At 49.9% G+C, this 13,253-nt stretch overlaps 5 protein-coding genes across 5 annotated transcripts; 3 read left to right on the plus strand and 2 right to left on the minus strand.

The window, feature by feature from the left end:
* Positions 1 to 247: 247 nt before the first annotated feature.
* Positions 248 to 1,083, minus strand: ASPGLDRAFT_44536 (uncharacterized protein). The gene has a single exon (XM_022546044.1). The coding sequence runs from the start codon at positions 836 to 838 to the stop codon at positions 629 to 631; it is 210 nt and encodes a 69-aa protein (XP_022403380.1). The 5' UTR covers positions 839 to 1,083; the 3' UTR covers positions 248 to 628.
* Positions 1,084 to 3,487: 2,404 nt separating this feature from the next.
* On the plus strand, positions 3,488 to 4,687 carry ASPGLDRAFT_44538 (6-phosphogluconolactonase). The gene has a single exon (XM_022546045.1). It carries the CDS (start codon positions 3,819 to 3,821, stop codon positions 4,617 to 4,619), a length of 801 nt encoding a protein of 266 aa, XP_022403381.1. The 5' UTR covers positions 3,488 to 3,818; the 3' UTR covers positions 4,620 to 4,687.
* Positions 4,688 to 4,946: 259 nt separating this feature from the next.
* On the plus strand, positions 4,947 to 6,762 carry ASPGLDRAFT_23853 (uncharacterized protein; the record flags this gene model as incomplete). The annotated part of the gene is made up of 2 exons (XM_022543337.1): positions 4,947 to 4,994; positions 5,113 to 6,762. The coding sequence occupies 2 exons, from the start codon at positions 4,947 to 4,949 to the stop codon at positions 6,760 to 6,762; spliced, it is 1,698 nt and encodes a 565-aa protein (XP_022403382.1).
* ASPGLDRAFT_1259263 (uncharacterized protein) lies at positions 6,715 to 7,622 on the minus strand. Its single transcript, XM_022540604.1, has 2 exons — positions 7,405 to 7,622; positions 6,715 to 7,346 (listed from the first exon to the last, which is right to left on the minus strand). The coding sequence occupies exons 1-2, from the start codon at positions 7,540 to 7,542 to the stop codon at positions 7,017 to 7,019; spliced, it is 468 nt and encodes a 155-aa protein (XP_022403383.1). The 5' UTR covers positions 7,543 to 7,622; the 3' UTR covers positions 6,715 to 7,016.
* A 1,843-nt stretch (positions 7,623 to 9,465) lies between these two features.
* On the plus strand, positions 9,466 to 13,071 carry ASPGLDRAFT_33587 (WD repeat-containing protein; the record flags this gene model as incomplete). The annotated part of the gene is made up of 5 exons (XM_022544331.1): positions 9,466 to 9,623; positions 9,682 to 12,557; positions 12,609 to 12,862; positions 12,913 to 13,008; positions 13,063 to 13,071. 5 exons carry the CDS (start codon positions 9,466 to 9,468, stop codon positions 13,069 to 13,071), a joined length of 3,393 nt encoding a protein of 1,130 aa, XP_022403384.1.
* Between the last annotated feature and the right edge of the window lie 182 nt (positions 13,072 to 13,253).

Here is a 13,253-nt window from a genome sequence, read left to right on the forward strand (position 1 = left end):
CGACTGATAGACAGACATCATGATCGACATGTCCGTCCGTCCGGCAGTAGACGACGGTTCATCCTTATCCACGGTTACGGAACAATAGTATCATAGTAGCTTGTGCATAGAGTACTCTTAGAGTAGAGAAACAACGCTCACTGGGTATTCCGCTAGAAACGATCGCTAATAATCAAACACTGACTCGTACTCGGTACATGTCCAGTATGCAATGACAACGATTGAACAAATGGGTATATGTTGTTGGAAAAAAAAAAAAGAAAAAGGAAAAAAAAAAAAAAAGATGCCAAAAAATTCCCATCGAGTCTCCGGTTCCATCCACCACAAATTTCATATCATGTCCAAATTGATCGTGTCGAGTCGAGTAATTTCAGACACCGACCGTATCGCCAGTTTTCATATGTACCCTCCTGCAGTTGTAGTGTCGTGTAGTGTGGAACGCGCTGAGATCGATGCCCGAACGAAAAGAAACGTGAAAAATCTGTGCCCGCACAGATTGTACCCAAACAAGTCGTCGAGACTCGAGACAGATGAATGTAATAACCAGCAAAATCAAGTGTGCCAGTCGGTTTTTGTGTGTTCATAACCATCCTCCCCTCACTCATTTTTATTGCCGAATTCCATCGTTTTAACGGGGATAGCCGACCATGGAGGCGCAACGACTGCAATAGTAGGAATTCATGCCGAATCGGACCACACCAGGTGTCTTTTCGTCTTTCTCCAGGCTCATCGACCGCTGGCAACGCGAACAGCGCACAATGTCAAAATTTGATGCTGTGCCTGGGGCGGAGTTGCCTGTGGCGCCGGAGGGTTGGACTTGGACTGAGGGCGAACTCATGTTGTTTTGCTTTCGTATGTGTTTTTTTGTATCGGAGTAGAGAATTGTAGAGTATTTTGTTCGAGCCTTAAGGAAGTAAATGAGGCTGGGGCGGAGGTTGAGAATGTGTAGGTAATAAAGGATTGATCGAGTTGGTTATGTGTGTGTGTGTGTGTGTAGTCAGGATGAATGACTTGAAGGAATGAATGGGATAGAGACGAGAGAGGCGACGAGATTTAATAAATAATATTGACAACCATCACAAGTGCCAAGGAGAAGGCAGAAAAAAAAAAAAAAAAAAAAAAAGGGTTTGATTTCTTCAAATCTCCAGATCCGTAGGTCCACTTTGGGTCATGAAAAAAAAATTCACTACGGGTTTAGCCCATGCAATAAACAAGACAGTAAACTTTGGAACTATGGGTTTCTGAATCAATTTCACCATCCCGATCTTCAACACATAATAAACGTTTCCATGCCGTTTCACTCTCTGGCGAACTCCGGAGTACGGAGGACTCCCTCCCCTCATTCCTTTCAAAAACCCCCCATTCTGGAGATCGAATCCGGGAATTCTGGCTGGTGAATCCTTCTAACTCCTCCTCTTCTTTGCCCCGGGGTCATGGCGTCATGAAAACTTACTGGCGGATCATCCTGTTTCTATGGACATGATACAAGAAAAAGAGATACTTTGTAATTGTAACCATTCAAAAAAGGTATGCTCGCTGACAGTGACAATCTGCGGCTGTGCATTCCTGTTGCGAGGCTTTGGGGATCCACCTCCGGCGTTTCAGAATCTGACATTTTAGCAGATAGCCTGCCTTCTGAATGGAGTAGTATGGAGTAGGGGACAAGACACTGTGCTCGAGGTAGTGGAGAGTTAGTTAGTACTCGGTGTCTACCCCTATTTGACCCTGAATTCTCTCGCAACTCCGTGCCAACTCGGGATAGAGAAAAGCGAGTAAACAGAAGAATGCATAAGGGCAACCGGTAGGCATACCACATTCGTCTCAGCATGAGGCATTTACAACCACCGAGTTCCCGAGAAGGGCACTGCTGTACTCCGTATAACTCGGGATGCCATTTACTACAGAATACAAGTACTCCGTACAATGACCGACACCTGGCAATAATCCTGCCAGGTTGGCAGCGGAAGACTCCGGATACTCGATCCATAACAGCCTAATTAGCGGCTGGCGGCATGCAAGCAGACCAAATGGTTAATGCGCATGCATCGGGACCGTTCATCATCATTCATGAGTGGATAATCCGACACGATCGCTCCCATATAGCGTGCATGGGCTGATAGAGCTGTGGGTTCCTCACTGACATCATACAGGAGACTAAAGTGATTCCAAGCTCGTGTCATAATGAGTCCATTACTGAAAGGGAAGTAGTTTGTCGAGCATTTTTGCCCATGTGAATTTGCCCATCCATACCGCCTACTGTACCGAGATTAGATAGTCTCCCTCTAACAGTCATCGCGTGTTTCGCTTCTGTAACTTATCACAATCCCAGATGAGGGGATATTAACTCGGTCTGTGCCTCTGTCAATAATATTCCTTCGCTTCGTGCAGTGTCGATCCTCCGCGCTAAAGCTCAGGGGTATGTCCGTCCGTCCTGCTTGAGCTGAACTGTCGTTGCTGCCCTGGAGATGCCTCGATGTGACGGTGTCCACAAGTTGCCTTGGCAAGGCCCTGACTATGTTTTGCCCATAAAACCAGGCAACTACGGGATGCCAACGGTCAGATGCGCTGGCTCGAGATCTGGCTAGACGATGCCCAATTCACTACGGAGTACTCCGTACATCAGCGAGACTTGTCAAGTTCTCAAGCCCAACGGCATTCTCTGCAGGTCTATAAGATGCCCAATACTGTCGACTGACTCGCTACCCTTGATCGACAACTGTTGGATTGAAATGAACCTCACAAGCCTTTGATTAGCTAGGGTTTCAGATCCTGTCTGTGATGATGTCAATGCAGGTGCCAGCACTAGGCACATCATCCCCAGTCTCACCCTGCGCAACAGAGAGATTAGTGTACAACAATGTGTCAGGCGGGCATGAGGTAAGGCATTATTATCACGGTCCATACTATTCTCGGTCTAAGGCTTGAGTACCAGAGTTAATCAATACCCCACGACAGCTGGATCGGATCTCGCGGTTATTGACAAACCGGACGATATGGATATATACTCCGTACCAATATCCATTTTAATACAGGAATGTTGACAACGAATACGAATTGGATAGCGATTTTAATAAAAAAGACCCAAGTGATCCATTGCAACGGGGCCTCGACTACATCATTGTACATCGTTGTTCTCCCATCACTCGCATCTAATCGATTGTCAAACATGCGCAACAAGCTTTACTTTGCGACAGCACCTAAGGATGATGCACGTGGCTTGCACAGCAACAGGACTTCTCCGCAGTCTTCCAGGGATCGGATAGGAGCCTTCAAATAGGCTGTAAATTATTGAGATTTTATCAGCGCACCGTAGGACTTGGCAAGCAGAGATGACCAGCGTAGTGGTCTAAGTGGTTATGACTGGCGCCGGAAAACGACCTGAGTGTACCATATCAAAAGTTAGAATTGTGCGATGTGAAATTGTGTATTGTGTTTTACCATACGGTGTAGGGATAGTGGATTGAAGCTATTTACTTCATCCGGAAGAATGAATGGCAACGACGTCATGGGCGAGTAACCACTTCACATCATATACAAAGGCGATTCTCCAGCACAGCAGAATACACAGAATTGCTCTACCGTTCTTATCAATTTGCCTCATACTTGAGTATAAGGAATATTCCCCTATAACAGAACGGCCGTCTGAATATTAGTGTCGTGATCGAATCCGTCCTGCCCCGCCGACCCCGCCAAAACAGGTTGACCGATTCGACATCACTCCGGAACACTCCATTCCTCTTCTCTTCCTCTTCTTTTTCTCTTCTCCCTTCAAATTACCTATCTATCACATATAGCACTAGATCATTATATCCCTCACCATGACTACCTCCTCTCCCGTCCTCTACAGCTTCCCCAACACCGACACTGTGGCCAAGCAATTGCGGCCCTATGTGCTCCGGGCTCAGAATTCCGCTATCAACCGTCACAACACCTTTCGCCTTGCCGTCTCCGGTGGCTCTCTGCCAGCCATCCTAGCTGAAGCCCTCCTGGCCCCCAGCAATGGCTCCCCTGAAGACACCCCGCAGTTCTCCAAGTGGGAGATCTTCTTCGCCGACGAGCGCGCCGTGCCCCTCGACCACCCAGACAGCAACTACCGTCTCCTGAAGGACGAGCTTGTCAGCAAGATTCCCTCGGAATTGGGTACCCCCAACATCCACCCCATCAATGAGAAACACGTCGGCGACGACGACCCGCAGGAACTGGCCGACCTGTACCAGGAGGATCTGATGCGCTCTTTTGCCGCCAAGGACAGCGTCAAGTTGCCCGTTTTCGACCTCATCCTCCTGGGCTGCGGTCCTGACGGTCACACCTGCAGTTTGTTCCCTGGTCACGAGCTGCTGCGCGAGAAGGACGCCTGGGTGGCAGCTGAGACCAACTCGCCCAAGCCCCCGCCGAAGCGCATTACCTTGACCCTTCCTGTCGTCACTCATGCGCTCAACGTTGCCTTTGTTGCTACCGGTGGTGGAAAGAAGGATATTCTGAAGCAGATCTTTGATACTGAAGAGGGTCGTAGCCTGCCTTCGGCTCTGGTTAACCAGGGTGCTGGTGAGAAGGTCAGCTGGTTCACTGACCATCCTGCTGTGGAGGGTGTTGCATTCCCGCGGCGCGGGAGCCTCTAAGCTTTGAATGATAAAATGGAGCCCATGTATCTAGTATAAGTTATGATTTAAAAGAGCAAATGAAGCTTTATTATACTTCACTAGTTTCCAATACTTTTATCTAGAACTGAAATAATCCGTAGCTGCTCGAGCTTACCTCGGATTTACCGCCGCCAAGCTTTGTTGATGATGCGGGATCTCACCGCATTCGACTACAACAACCAAGAACCCCTACCAACCAGCAAACATATCTGTACTCTGCACATTCCTGAGGGATATTTGCCCTTTTTTTTTTTTTTTTTCCCTCACATTCAATTGGAATCTGCAGATGCCTTGATCTATGCTATCATGCCCATTCCAACGCGCTCCGTTTCCCTACGAGAGCCCCGCCAGCAGGTAAGTCCTCCGCACTGTGCACACACCCCTGTCACTCCCTGGCTGTAACCTCCGAGGAAGTTTTTCTATGCCATCGAGTTCTCGATTTGACAAATCGACTGACTTTAAATTGTCTCAGGGTAGTTCTAATTCCAATGTAACCCGCACGGCGACAAAGGCGCCAGCCTCCACCGCAGCGAACGAGAGCGCCTTGAATCGGAGAAAGTCGATGTTACTGCCACAACGCCATAGTTCGGTCCGGGAAACAACATCGTCGACTGCGAGAACGCAGACGCAGGAGAGCAGATTACGGGTACCACAACGGGGAATTAACAATAAGCCTGCTACCGGTGCTTCGGTTGCGGCTGCGACTGCTAGAGCTCCGACTACGACTACTACCGCTACACATCGAAGGACGGCGTCGCAACAACAGCCACAACAACGGCAACAACAGGAAGATGCGAAACGCCCTACATCCCAGAACTCTACGGCAACCACTGCTACTAGCACAAGTAGCAGTAGTGCTGCTATCGCTCGTCGCCAGAGCTTGAGACCTAGTCCGCTGAAGACGGTTTCGAGGACGATTTCCTCGGGGAGGCCTACTGCTTCTACCACTACTGCGACTACCCCTACATCCGCTACTGCCCCGGCTACGTCTTCGACTTCACCACGAAAACAGGCAGAAGCCACGAGAAATGTACCGTCGATTTCTCCTACCAAGAAAACGAGTATGCTTCCGCCGCCTCTTCCCCGACCTGCCCGATCGGCTTCTCTCAGACAACCAAGTACACCTCAGTCGAGTCCAGGCGTCCCAGCGGCGGGTGCTAGGGGTCATACTAGAGTTCGCAGTCAGATAGTGACGCCGGCTACCACGCCGCGTTTGAAACCATCTTCCACGACACCGCAGTCATCGCCGAGAAAGACGGTCAGGGGCTCGACTGCGGTGACTCCTACGGCTTCTACTAATGCTGCTGCTAGTGCGCTTGCTGCTGTTACTGCAGAAATGGACCCCTCTTTGATGCCTTCGTTCTGGCCGGAGATTGCGGCAGTACAAACTGAAGTCTTGCAGCTGTATCTCTTCCATTCGTCCTCGCTCCAGCAACATGCGGAATGGCAGGCTGGATCGGAAGCAAAGCTGCGGAAGAAGTATGGCTCGGTCGCGCAGAAGTACCGTTCTATCGTGGACGAGGAGAAGCAGTGGCAGCGTCGTCTTAACGGACAAGCGCTGGATTTCTGGGTTCAGAGCATCCAAACACATAACGGTCGTCTAGGATTTGCCGAACAGATCCAGCTTCTCTCGCAAACCATGCAGGAAGTGATTGAGCTGTCAGATGAAGTCGGAGGAAGATACACGTTGGCTATCCAAACCTTCGAGTACTGGTTCCGAAAAGCCGACGAAATCAAGAAAATCCGCACTCAGCTCGATTCGGGGGCAGCTGATCTTGTGGTCTTTATTGATCCACTCGATGGTGTCTGGCGAGACGAGGTTAACGACCTGGCAATGAAGCTCGAGCTCTGCTCGCGGCAGCTACAGAGTCTTGATATTTTGGGCTACGGGGATACGGAGAAGCTAAATGATTCTGCTCTTCTTCGGATCGCACGAGGACTTGATGATATGGTGAATTCCATGCTGGATGAGATTCATGCGATGCGCGAGATTGAACGCGAGATTGTACGATCGGAGAGGGCGTGGGTGAGTCAGCTCACTGATCCTTTGGTCGTGTCTGACAACCGGCCTCGTGAGGATCGGAGTTTGAGAGTTGGGATGTGGAGACGTGCCTTTGAATGATGGTTCTACACAGTACACGATTCATATCATGAAGATTTAACATGTTAGCAAGATGACTACGATGCACTGGACGTCTGACTTCCTGGATGTCAAGAAGACGCTCACGATCCCCCTGTCAGTCGGTCATGTGCTGACCAAACCGGTTCCTTTCGCCTGAGTTTCTGTTCGAGATTATCGTTAAACGACTTGTCAAATAAACCGGTTTCAAGCAACCGAATCTTCCCCATTTAGGACAGCGGTGTATCCGCTGTTGGTCAAGTGATAGTTCTCGGGCCCAGACGGTTGTTTCCATTGTGTACAGAGGACAGAAGGCAAAGCACTGGGGAATCGGGAAATACTCCGTATTGCTTGGATGGCGATGATATTATCATCATCCGGATGCTTACATGTACATGTACAGTAGTGGACGGGGGATCTGGGAAGGTGTCATGTGTATACAGAGGCACATATGTATCGGATTTTCTAGACAGCTCGAAGGCTTTCTCGTTAAAACTGGATCTCTCCGTATACGACCTCGCTAATCGCGGATAATCGACTCCTCCGGACCTCCGGCCCCCGATCCCCATTTCAGTATTCTCACAGCGGTCACATGACCGGCATTGGTCATGTGACCTGATATTTATGTACATGGATAGATAGTGCATAAGTCCACACTGCACAGCGGTTCCGCACTGCGGAGGCCGCAGCGCGGCTATACAGGCTTTCTGTGTTGGACGGCGAGACTGATTGTGAGCCCAATCTCAGTGTGTCAGAAATCAGCCTCTTGGAGGATTGCGGCATTTTGATTGGCTGAGCAGTAATGTTTCCACTAGGATGAGCTTTTCAGATAGACGATATGGCTTCAGATATATCGGGGATCGGGGTATGATAGCAGAGTGAGGTTGAATTATATGGGGTAGAATTCATCCCGGAGAGAGTTATCGGCTATGCGAGGTTATCGGCTATATGGGGATCGTCTTGGCGAGGTTTGACTGTAGTAGGTCTTGGCACGTACCAAGAGCTATCTTTGACAGTTCTTGAAAGTTCTTCAGACACTCGCAATAAAACCGGTTTTCCTCTTCCTGTGCCTTCCATTGCCGGAGCTTTTCCTGACGTGATTGGTGTAACGATAGTGGCTGGTCTGTTTTGGCACGCTGCAGACGTGTGCGAATTGTCTCCAAGGCCATGGTGGAGCCGTGCGCTAGTGCTATTTGATGGTCCAAGGGATTGATTTCGGGCAGATCATGCTGCGTCGGGTGCTGGGGGTTATCCGTTGGGGCTAAGGGCGGCAGGAAGAATGTCTTGGGTAATTCAGGAGAACGGCTGTAAACGCTAGAGTGTCACGGGCTCGGAATAGTAGATACTAATGAACTGAATTCCTATCTAAACTATTGTAGCCATCGACGAGAATATCGAATCTGGGGAAGAAGAAGAAGAAAAGGAAATCTATCTAGGCGATGAACGGTCTTTATAGGCATTTGTGTGGTGCGGCTTAAGCCCTTGTTTGCCCATATTGCTTGTATGGCATCGTTTGATATGTTGGCGCTGTTTGTCTGGCGTTGAGCCGTCACAGAACCCTGATGAAATCTCTCGTAGTTTATTGTTAGTCCAATTGAATTATTCAATCCATTTCGCGTTATTACTATGGCACGAGCCGAATCGATGCCAAGGATACAATTGTCTTGCCACTTTGCCACTTTAATCGATCCTCATCTGCTCGCCACCGAGCCTGTGCAGCAAATTCTGGCAGATTCTTAGACCCTTTTTTTTTTTTTTTTTTTGGCTGGTATTAGACACGATGGGAAAAATGAGTGTAGTTGAACCGTCGATCATCATATACCACGCAAGTCCACCGTATAAATATGGGTATAAGAGAATAGATAGCCAATTTAACGACGAAAAATGCAAGTATATTCATGAATAACATACGTACTTGAATGACTGAATGAACAACTGTACTTTCTGCCTTACTATCTTTTCAAATCCCCTGCGTACTTGTATGCTCGAATTCCTACTTCTGCTGTATCGGGTTTAGTCAGCAAGCCTCCGGCGTGGCGTCATAGCGAGGCCATCTTGTGAAAACTGCGACCACAGTACAAGCATTCTTCTATGCGGAATACAGAGATACTGCGTGGAATCGAGGCACGAGAACACAATAACTCGAATACTCCAGTCCTGTGGGCTGCTTTGGCGCCTTTATCCTAACTTGCGGCGGCTCTGGATCCGGTGGAGCTAGACTCCGGCCACTGCTGTTCTCCGGAGGTCTTATACTCCATCTTCTCGCACATTCTCTCTCTCTTCTCTTACCTAGTTTTTGCTCTATCGGCTCATGTACTGGTGATATATACACGGTGTATTTTGTTTCTCTCGACAGGCCGCGGTTGGACACTCCTTTGTCGCAGACATTCGACGGACTACAGTGCAGCTCGGAGCTGCTTTTCTATACCCCTCACTCACATACACGCTCTCTCTGACTGTCGTTTCGCTGCCCGTGAAGATAGCGAAAGTAAGTCATGACTGTGCTTCTACTGCAACATTGCTTGATTGTCTTTTTCCTCTTATCTCGAATCTCTTAATTGACGTCAGCTTTACCCGACAGTTTCGCTACGTACAACGCCATGATTGGAACCTGACATTGATTACTACGGCTTGACCATTCAAATCCGATAAGATCGATTAGCGAACATACCTCCTCCCAAAATTCCTCCCGATCCGTTTGCGATAATGAAAGATTCGCTGTACGATCGTCTTTGGCGCCGCGAATCCGGCGAGAAATCGCGGTATGCGAGCCTTAGTGGAATTTACGGATCGAAGGAATGGGTAAACGATCTGGATATTGTTAACGAACTGGGTGGACATACGGGGTGTGTAAATGCGCTATGGTGGGTTTTATCTATTCTTCATACAAAGGCATTGGAGTGTGGCGCCTGACGGATATAGCTGGTCTGGCTCTGGCCGTCTACTGGCATCAGGTTCGGACGATAAGCATGTCAACCTTTATTCCTACCAGCCGGACTCCTCGACCGCGCCGTTTTCCCTTAATACTACTATCCTGACCGGACACCGGGCCAATATCTTCTCTGTCAAGTTCATGCCGCACTCCAACGACCGGACACTGGTGACGTGTGCGGGGGATTCTCAGGTGCGTGTCTTTGACATCGAATATTCGAACAACAGCAGTAATGCTGCTGCCGCATCGGTGTTTAACACATCTGCGCGAAGTCGTCGGTTCGATAACTTCTTCGATGGTACACGTTATCTGAGCGAGAGTAATACCAATACGAGGGTCTACCGCAGCCATGCAGATCGCGCCAAGCGCATTGTCACCGAATCGTCGCCTTATTTGTTCCTTACGTGCTCCGAGGACGGTGAGGTGCGCCAGTGGGATTTACGACAGCCGTCGTCGGCATACCCGCAGCCGCGGGGTGGTCAGGGACCCATGGCGTACCGACCGGGGCTTGATCACGATGATGGGAATGTTCCGCCGCCGTTGATCTCCTACAAGCGGTACCAACTGGACCTCAACACCATCTCCTGCTCCTCTAGCCAACCGCATTACATTGCCCTGGGTGGCGCCCACCTCCACTGCTTCCTTCACGATAGACGTATGCTAGGACGTGACCTCCAGACCGAAAGAGGAGATCCCGGAAGTTCTTCCCCGGCAAGTGGTAGTAGTAGTCGTGACGACGAAATGATGGGGCAAGCAACCAGATGTGTTCGACGGTTCGCGCCCAATGGCAAGAAACGAATGCGGACTCGTGATAATGGCCATATCACAGACTGTAAAATCAGCAACGCCAACCCGAACGAGATGATCGTTAGCTGGTCCGGCGATCACATCTACAGCTTTGACTTAATCCGGAGCCCCGATGCAAGAGATCCCCAGTCCACCCGAGAAAACCCCATTACCGGATCGCCCCGTCCACGTAAGCGGAAAAGCTCCAAGGCCAAGAAGCGTAAGCGCCGCCAAGAGCAAGAAGAGGAAGCCTCATTCTCGTCGCAAGCCAGCGGTAATCGACATGAGTCTCGTCGTCGCTCCCAGGAGAATGAAGATGGCGGCGATCTCGCGTTCAGAGTCCGGTACGGTAATGGGGAGTCGGAGGATATTCCTTTGCCAACGCTGTCTGAGACGTTCTTCGATGCGCCAGAGGAGGTGATTGAGCGGGCTCGCAATGCGGTACTCACTGATACCCAGCGGTTGAGCGTGCGTATTGCAAAGCGTCTGGTTACGCTCCGCAAAGCCCTCTTCTCACTGGAGTCAGCTTTGCATGAAGCTAGTAATGTGTCATTATCGGATGAGGCAGAATCAGCGCCCACTCATCGGTTCTTCAAGTCCTCACTCGCGCACGCCTCATACTGTCTCAACCAGATGAACGAAGTGATGATCTCATGGTCATATCCTCTCAACCCTACACCCGATATGGTGAATTTCCAGCAAACGCTCCGCCGGAACCGGGAAGCTTCCTGGCGACTCGTGCAGGCCGCAGGGACAACGCTCCGTGTTCTAGGAAGCGTGGCTGAGAGTTCATCAGAAGTGGTAGAGGGAAGACCGGGCATTGTTGACGTTGACCTGTTCAAGCAGATAAGACCGTCTCCTGGGGAGAGCACTCTTGACCCGCCGGTGCAATTTGGATATGACTTTCTCAAGGCTATTCTGCTTTGGGTGGAAGGTGGGAGAGCTGCTCTTCTGTCCGGGTTCAAGCGTGATCCTGCGCAGAGACGTAACCAGTCTCGGTTTCCGATTCCGGAGGGCGCCGGTGATGAAGCGATCGAGACGGTTTTGATTCCGTATTTGCAGGGACTTGCTGGTGACACACCTATTGTGAACGTTGATGCTTCGCGGTTCGAGCATGATAGTACGAGGGTATTGTTCCCGACACAACATGCGGCGTTGACGGCATTTGCAAATGCCATTAAGATACCTTTGGAGGATCTCAATAATGCCGCAGCCCGTGTCGACGGCCATTACGAGGAGTCCACTGGATCCCCACAAGTACAGGCCCTCGATCGAGGTGCAGCAAAACGCTTTTGGGTCCTCAAAGCAGGCCGAGGAATCCTGATGGAAATAGCCTCCGGCGTGAACTTTGAATACTGCAAGTGGGCTTTTGGCGGTTTACGCACGACTACGGTTGAAGACGACGAGAGCGATGAAGATGAGGACATTGAACTGGGGCAGGAAAGGTCACAGGAGGACATCGATCCTAATGAAGAGGAGGAACCGATTCGAGATATTAATCTGGTTAGACGGGGCTCGGGTTCGTTTGGGCCCGGGAGGTATGATGGGAGTGAAACTGCTGCGAGTGATATATCGGCGTTGAGTCTTTTCGAGAGAATGGAACGTAGGTTTCCGGACGGTCACGATGATGATGAGGCTCTTGGCGATGCTGGCGATGCTGGCGATGATGGCGATATTGAAATCGACGATCTGGCTAGTACTAGCGACAATGGCAGTGATGCCAGCGACGACGACGACGACGAGGAGGAGGAGGAGGAGGAGGATGACGATGACGTTGCAAATGAAGACGAAGACGAAGACGAAGAAGACGTTGAAATTGCGGACCTCCTATCCGGAACGAATGGGTTTCCACGAGCACGACGGGAGTATGTCGAAATCGATGCCCCCTGCGATACACATACTAGGGTTTATCGCGGACACTGCAATATCAAGACCGTCAAGGACGTCGGTTTCTTTGGCCTGAATGATGAATATGTCGTGAGTGGTAGCGACTCGGGCCATGTGTTCATCTGGGATCGACAATCGAGTGATCTGGTTAATATCCTCGAAGGGGATAGCGAGGTTGTCAATGTTGTACAGGGTATTTCCCCCCTCCCTACGCATGTCTATTGAGTAGTACTGACGATAACAGGCCACCCCTACGAACCAACCATCGCCGCCGCCGGAATTGACAGCACCGTCAAGGTCTTCTCTCCAGACCGCAAAGCGCAAGACGATGCCCATCGCGGCATCAACATCCTCAACCCCGATCATCCTGTCAACGCGCTTGGCGACGACTCGAATATCTATGGTCTCTCGAGTTGTCGGCGTATGCATGATAGTTATCGCATCATGAGCCAGAATGATGTTGATCGACAGGGTGGGATGAGTGATGCTTATGTTACTGTGCGTCTCCCCCCCAGAACTGGAAGATGCGAGTATTGACTAGGGTATAGAGGAGTATGTTGGCTCGGCTTGCTACGAATTTGAGACATAGACAGCTTCAAGGTGACGGCGAGGGAACGACGCTTGTTGTCGATCCGAATTGCGCTGTAAGTTTCTTTCCTTTTTGTGTTTTGGATCTAAGCTGATATCTTCTGTTGTAGATGATGTGATGTCGACTGTGACTCTTCGTGACACTCGAATATTTAATTGTATTCTTGTCGATATTGGCATTCTCTTCGTTGTTCATTCTTGAAAGGGAAAGGCGTACCAAGGGCATAAACTTTCAACAGCTGGGCGCTTTATACATATGATATTATTTATGATTGTATTACAGATAGAATGACCTACTTAT

This window comes from Aspergillus glaucus (assembly GCF_001890805.1).
Source record: "Aspergillus glaucus CBS 516.65 unplaced genomic scaffold ASPGLscaffold_5, whole genome shotgun sequence".
Classification (NCBI taxonomy): domain Eukaryota; kingdom Fungi; phylum Ascomycota; class Eurotiomycetes; order Eurotiales; family Aspergillaceae; genus Aspergillus; species Aspergillus glaucus.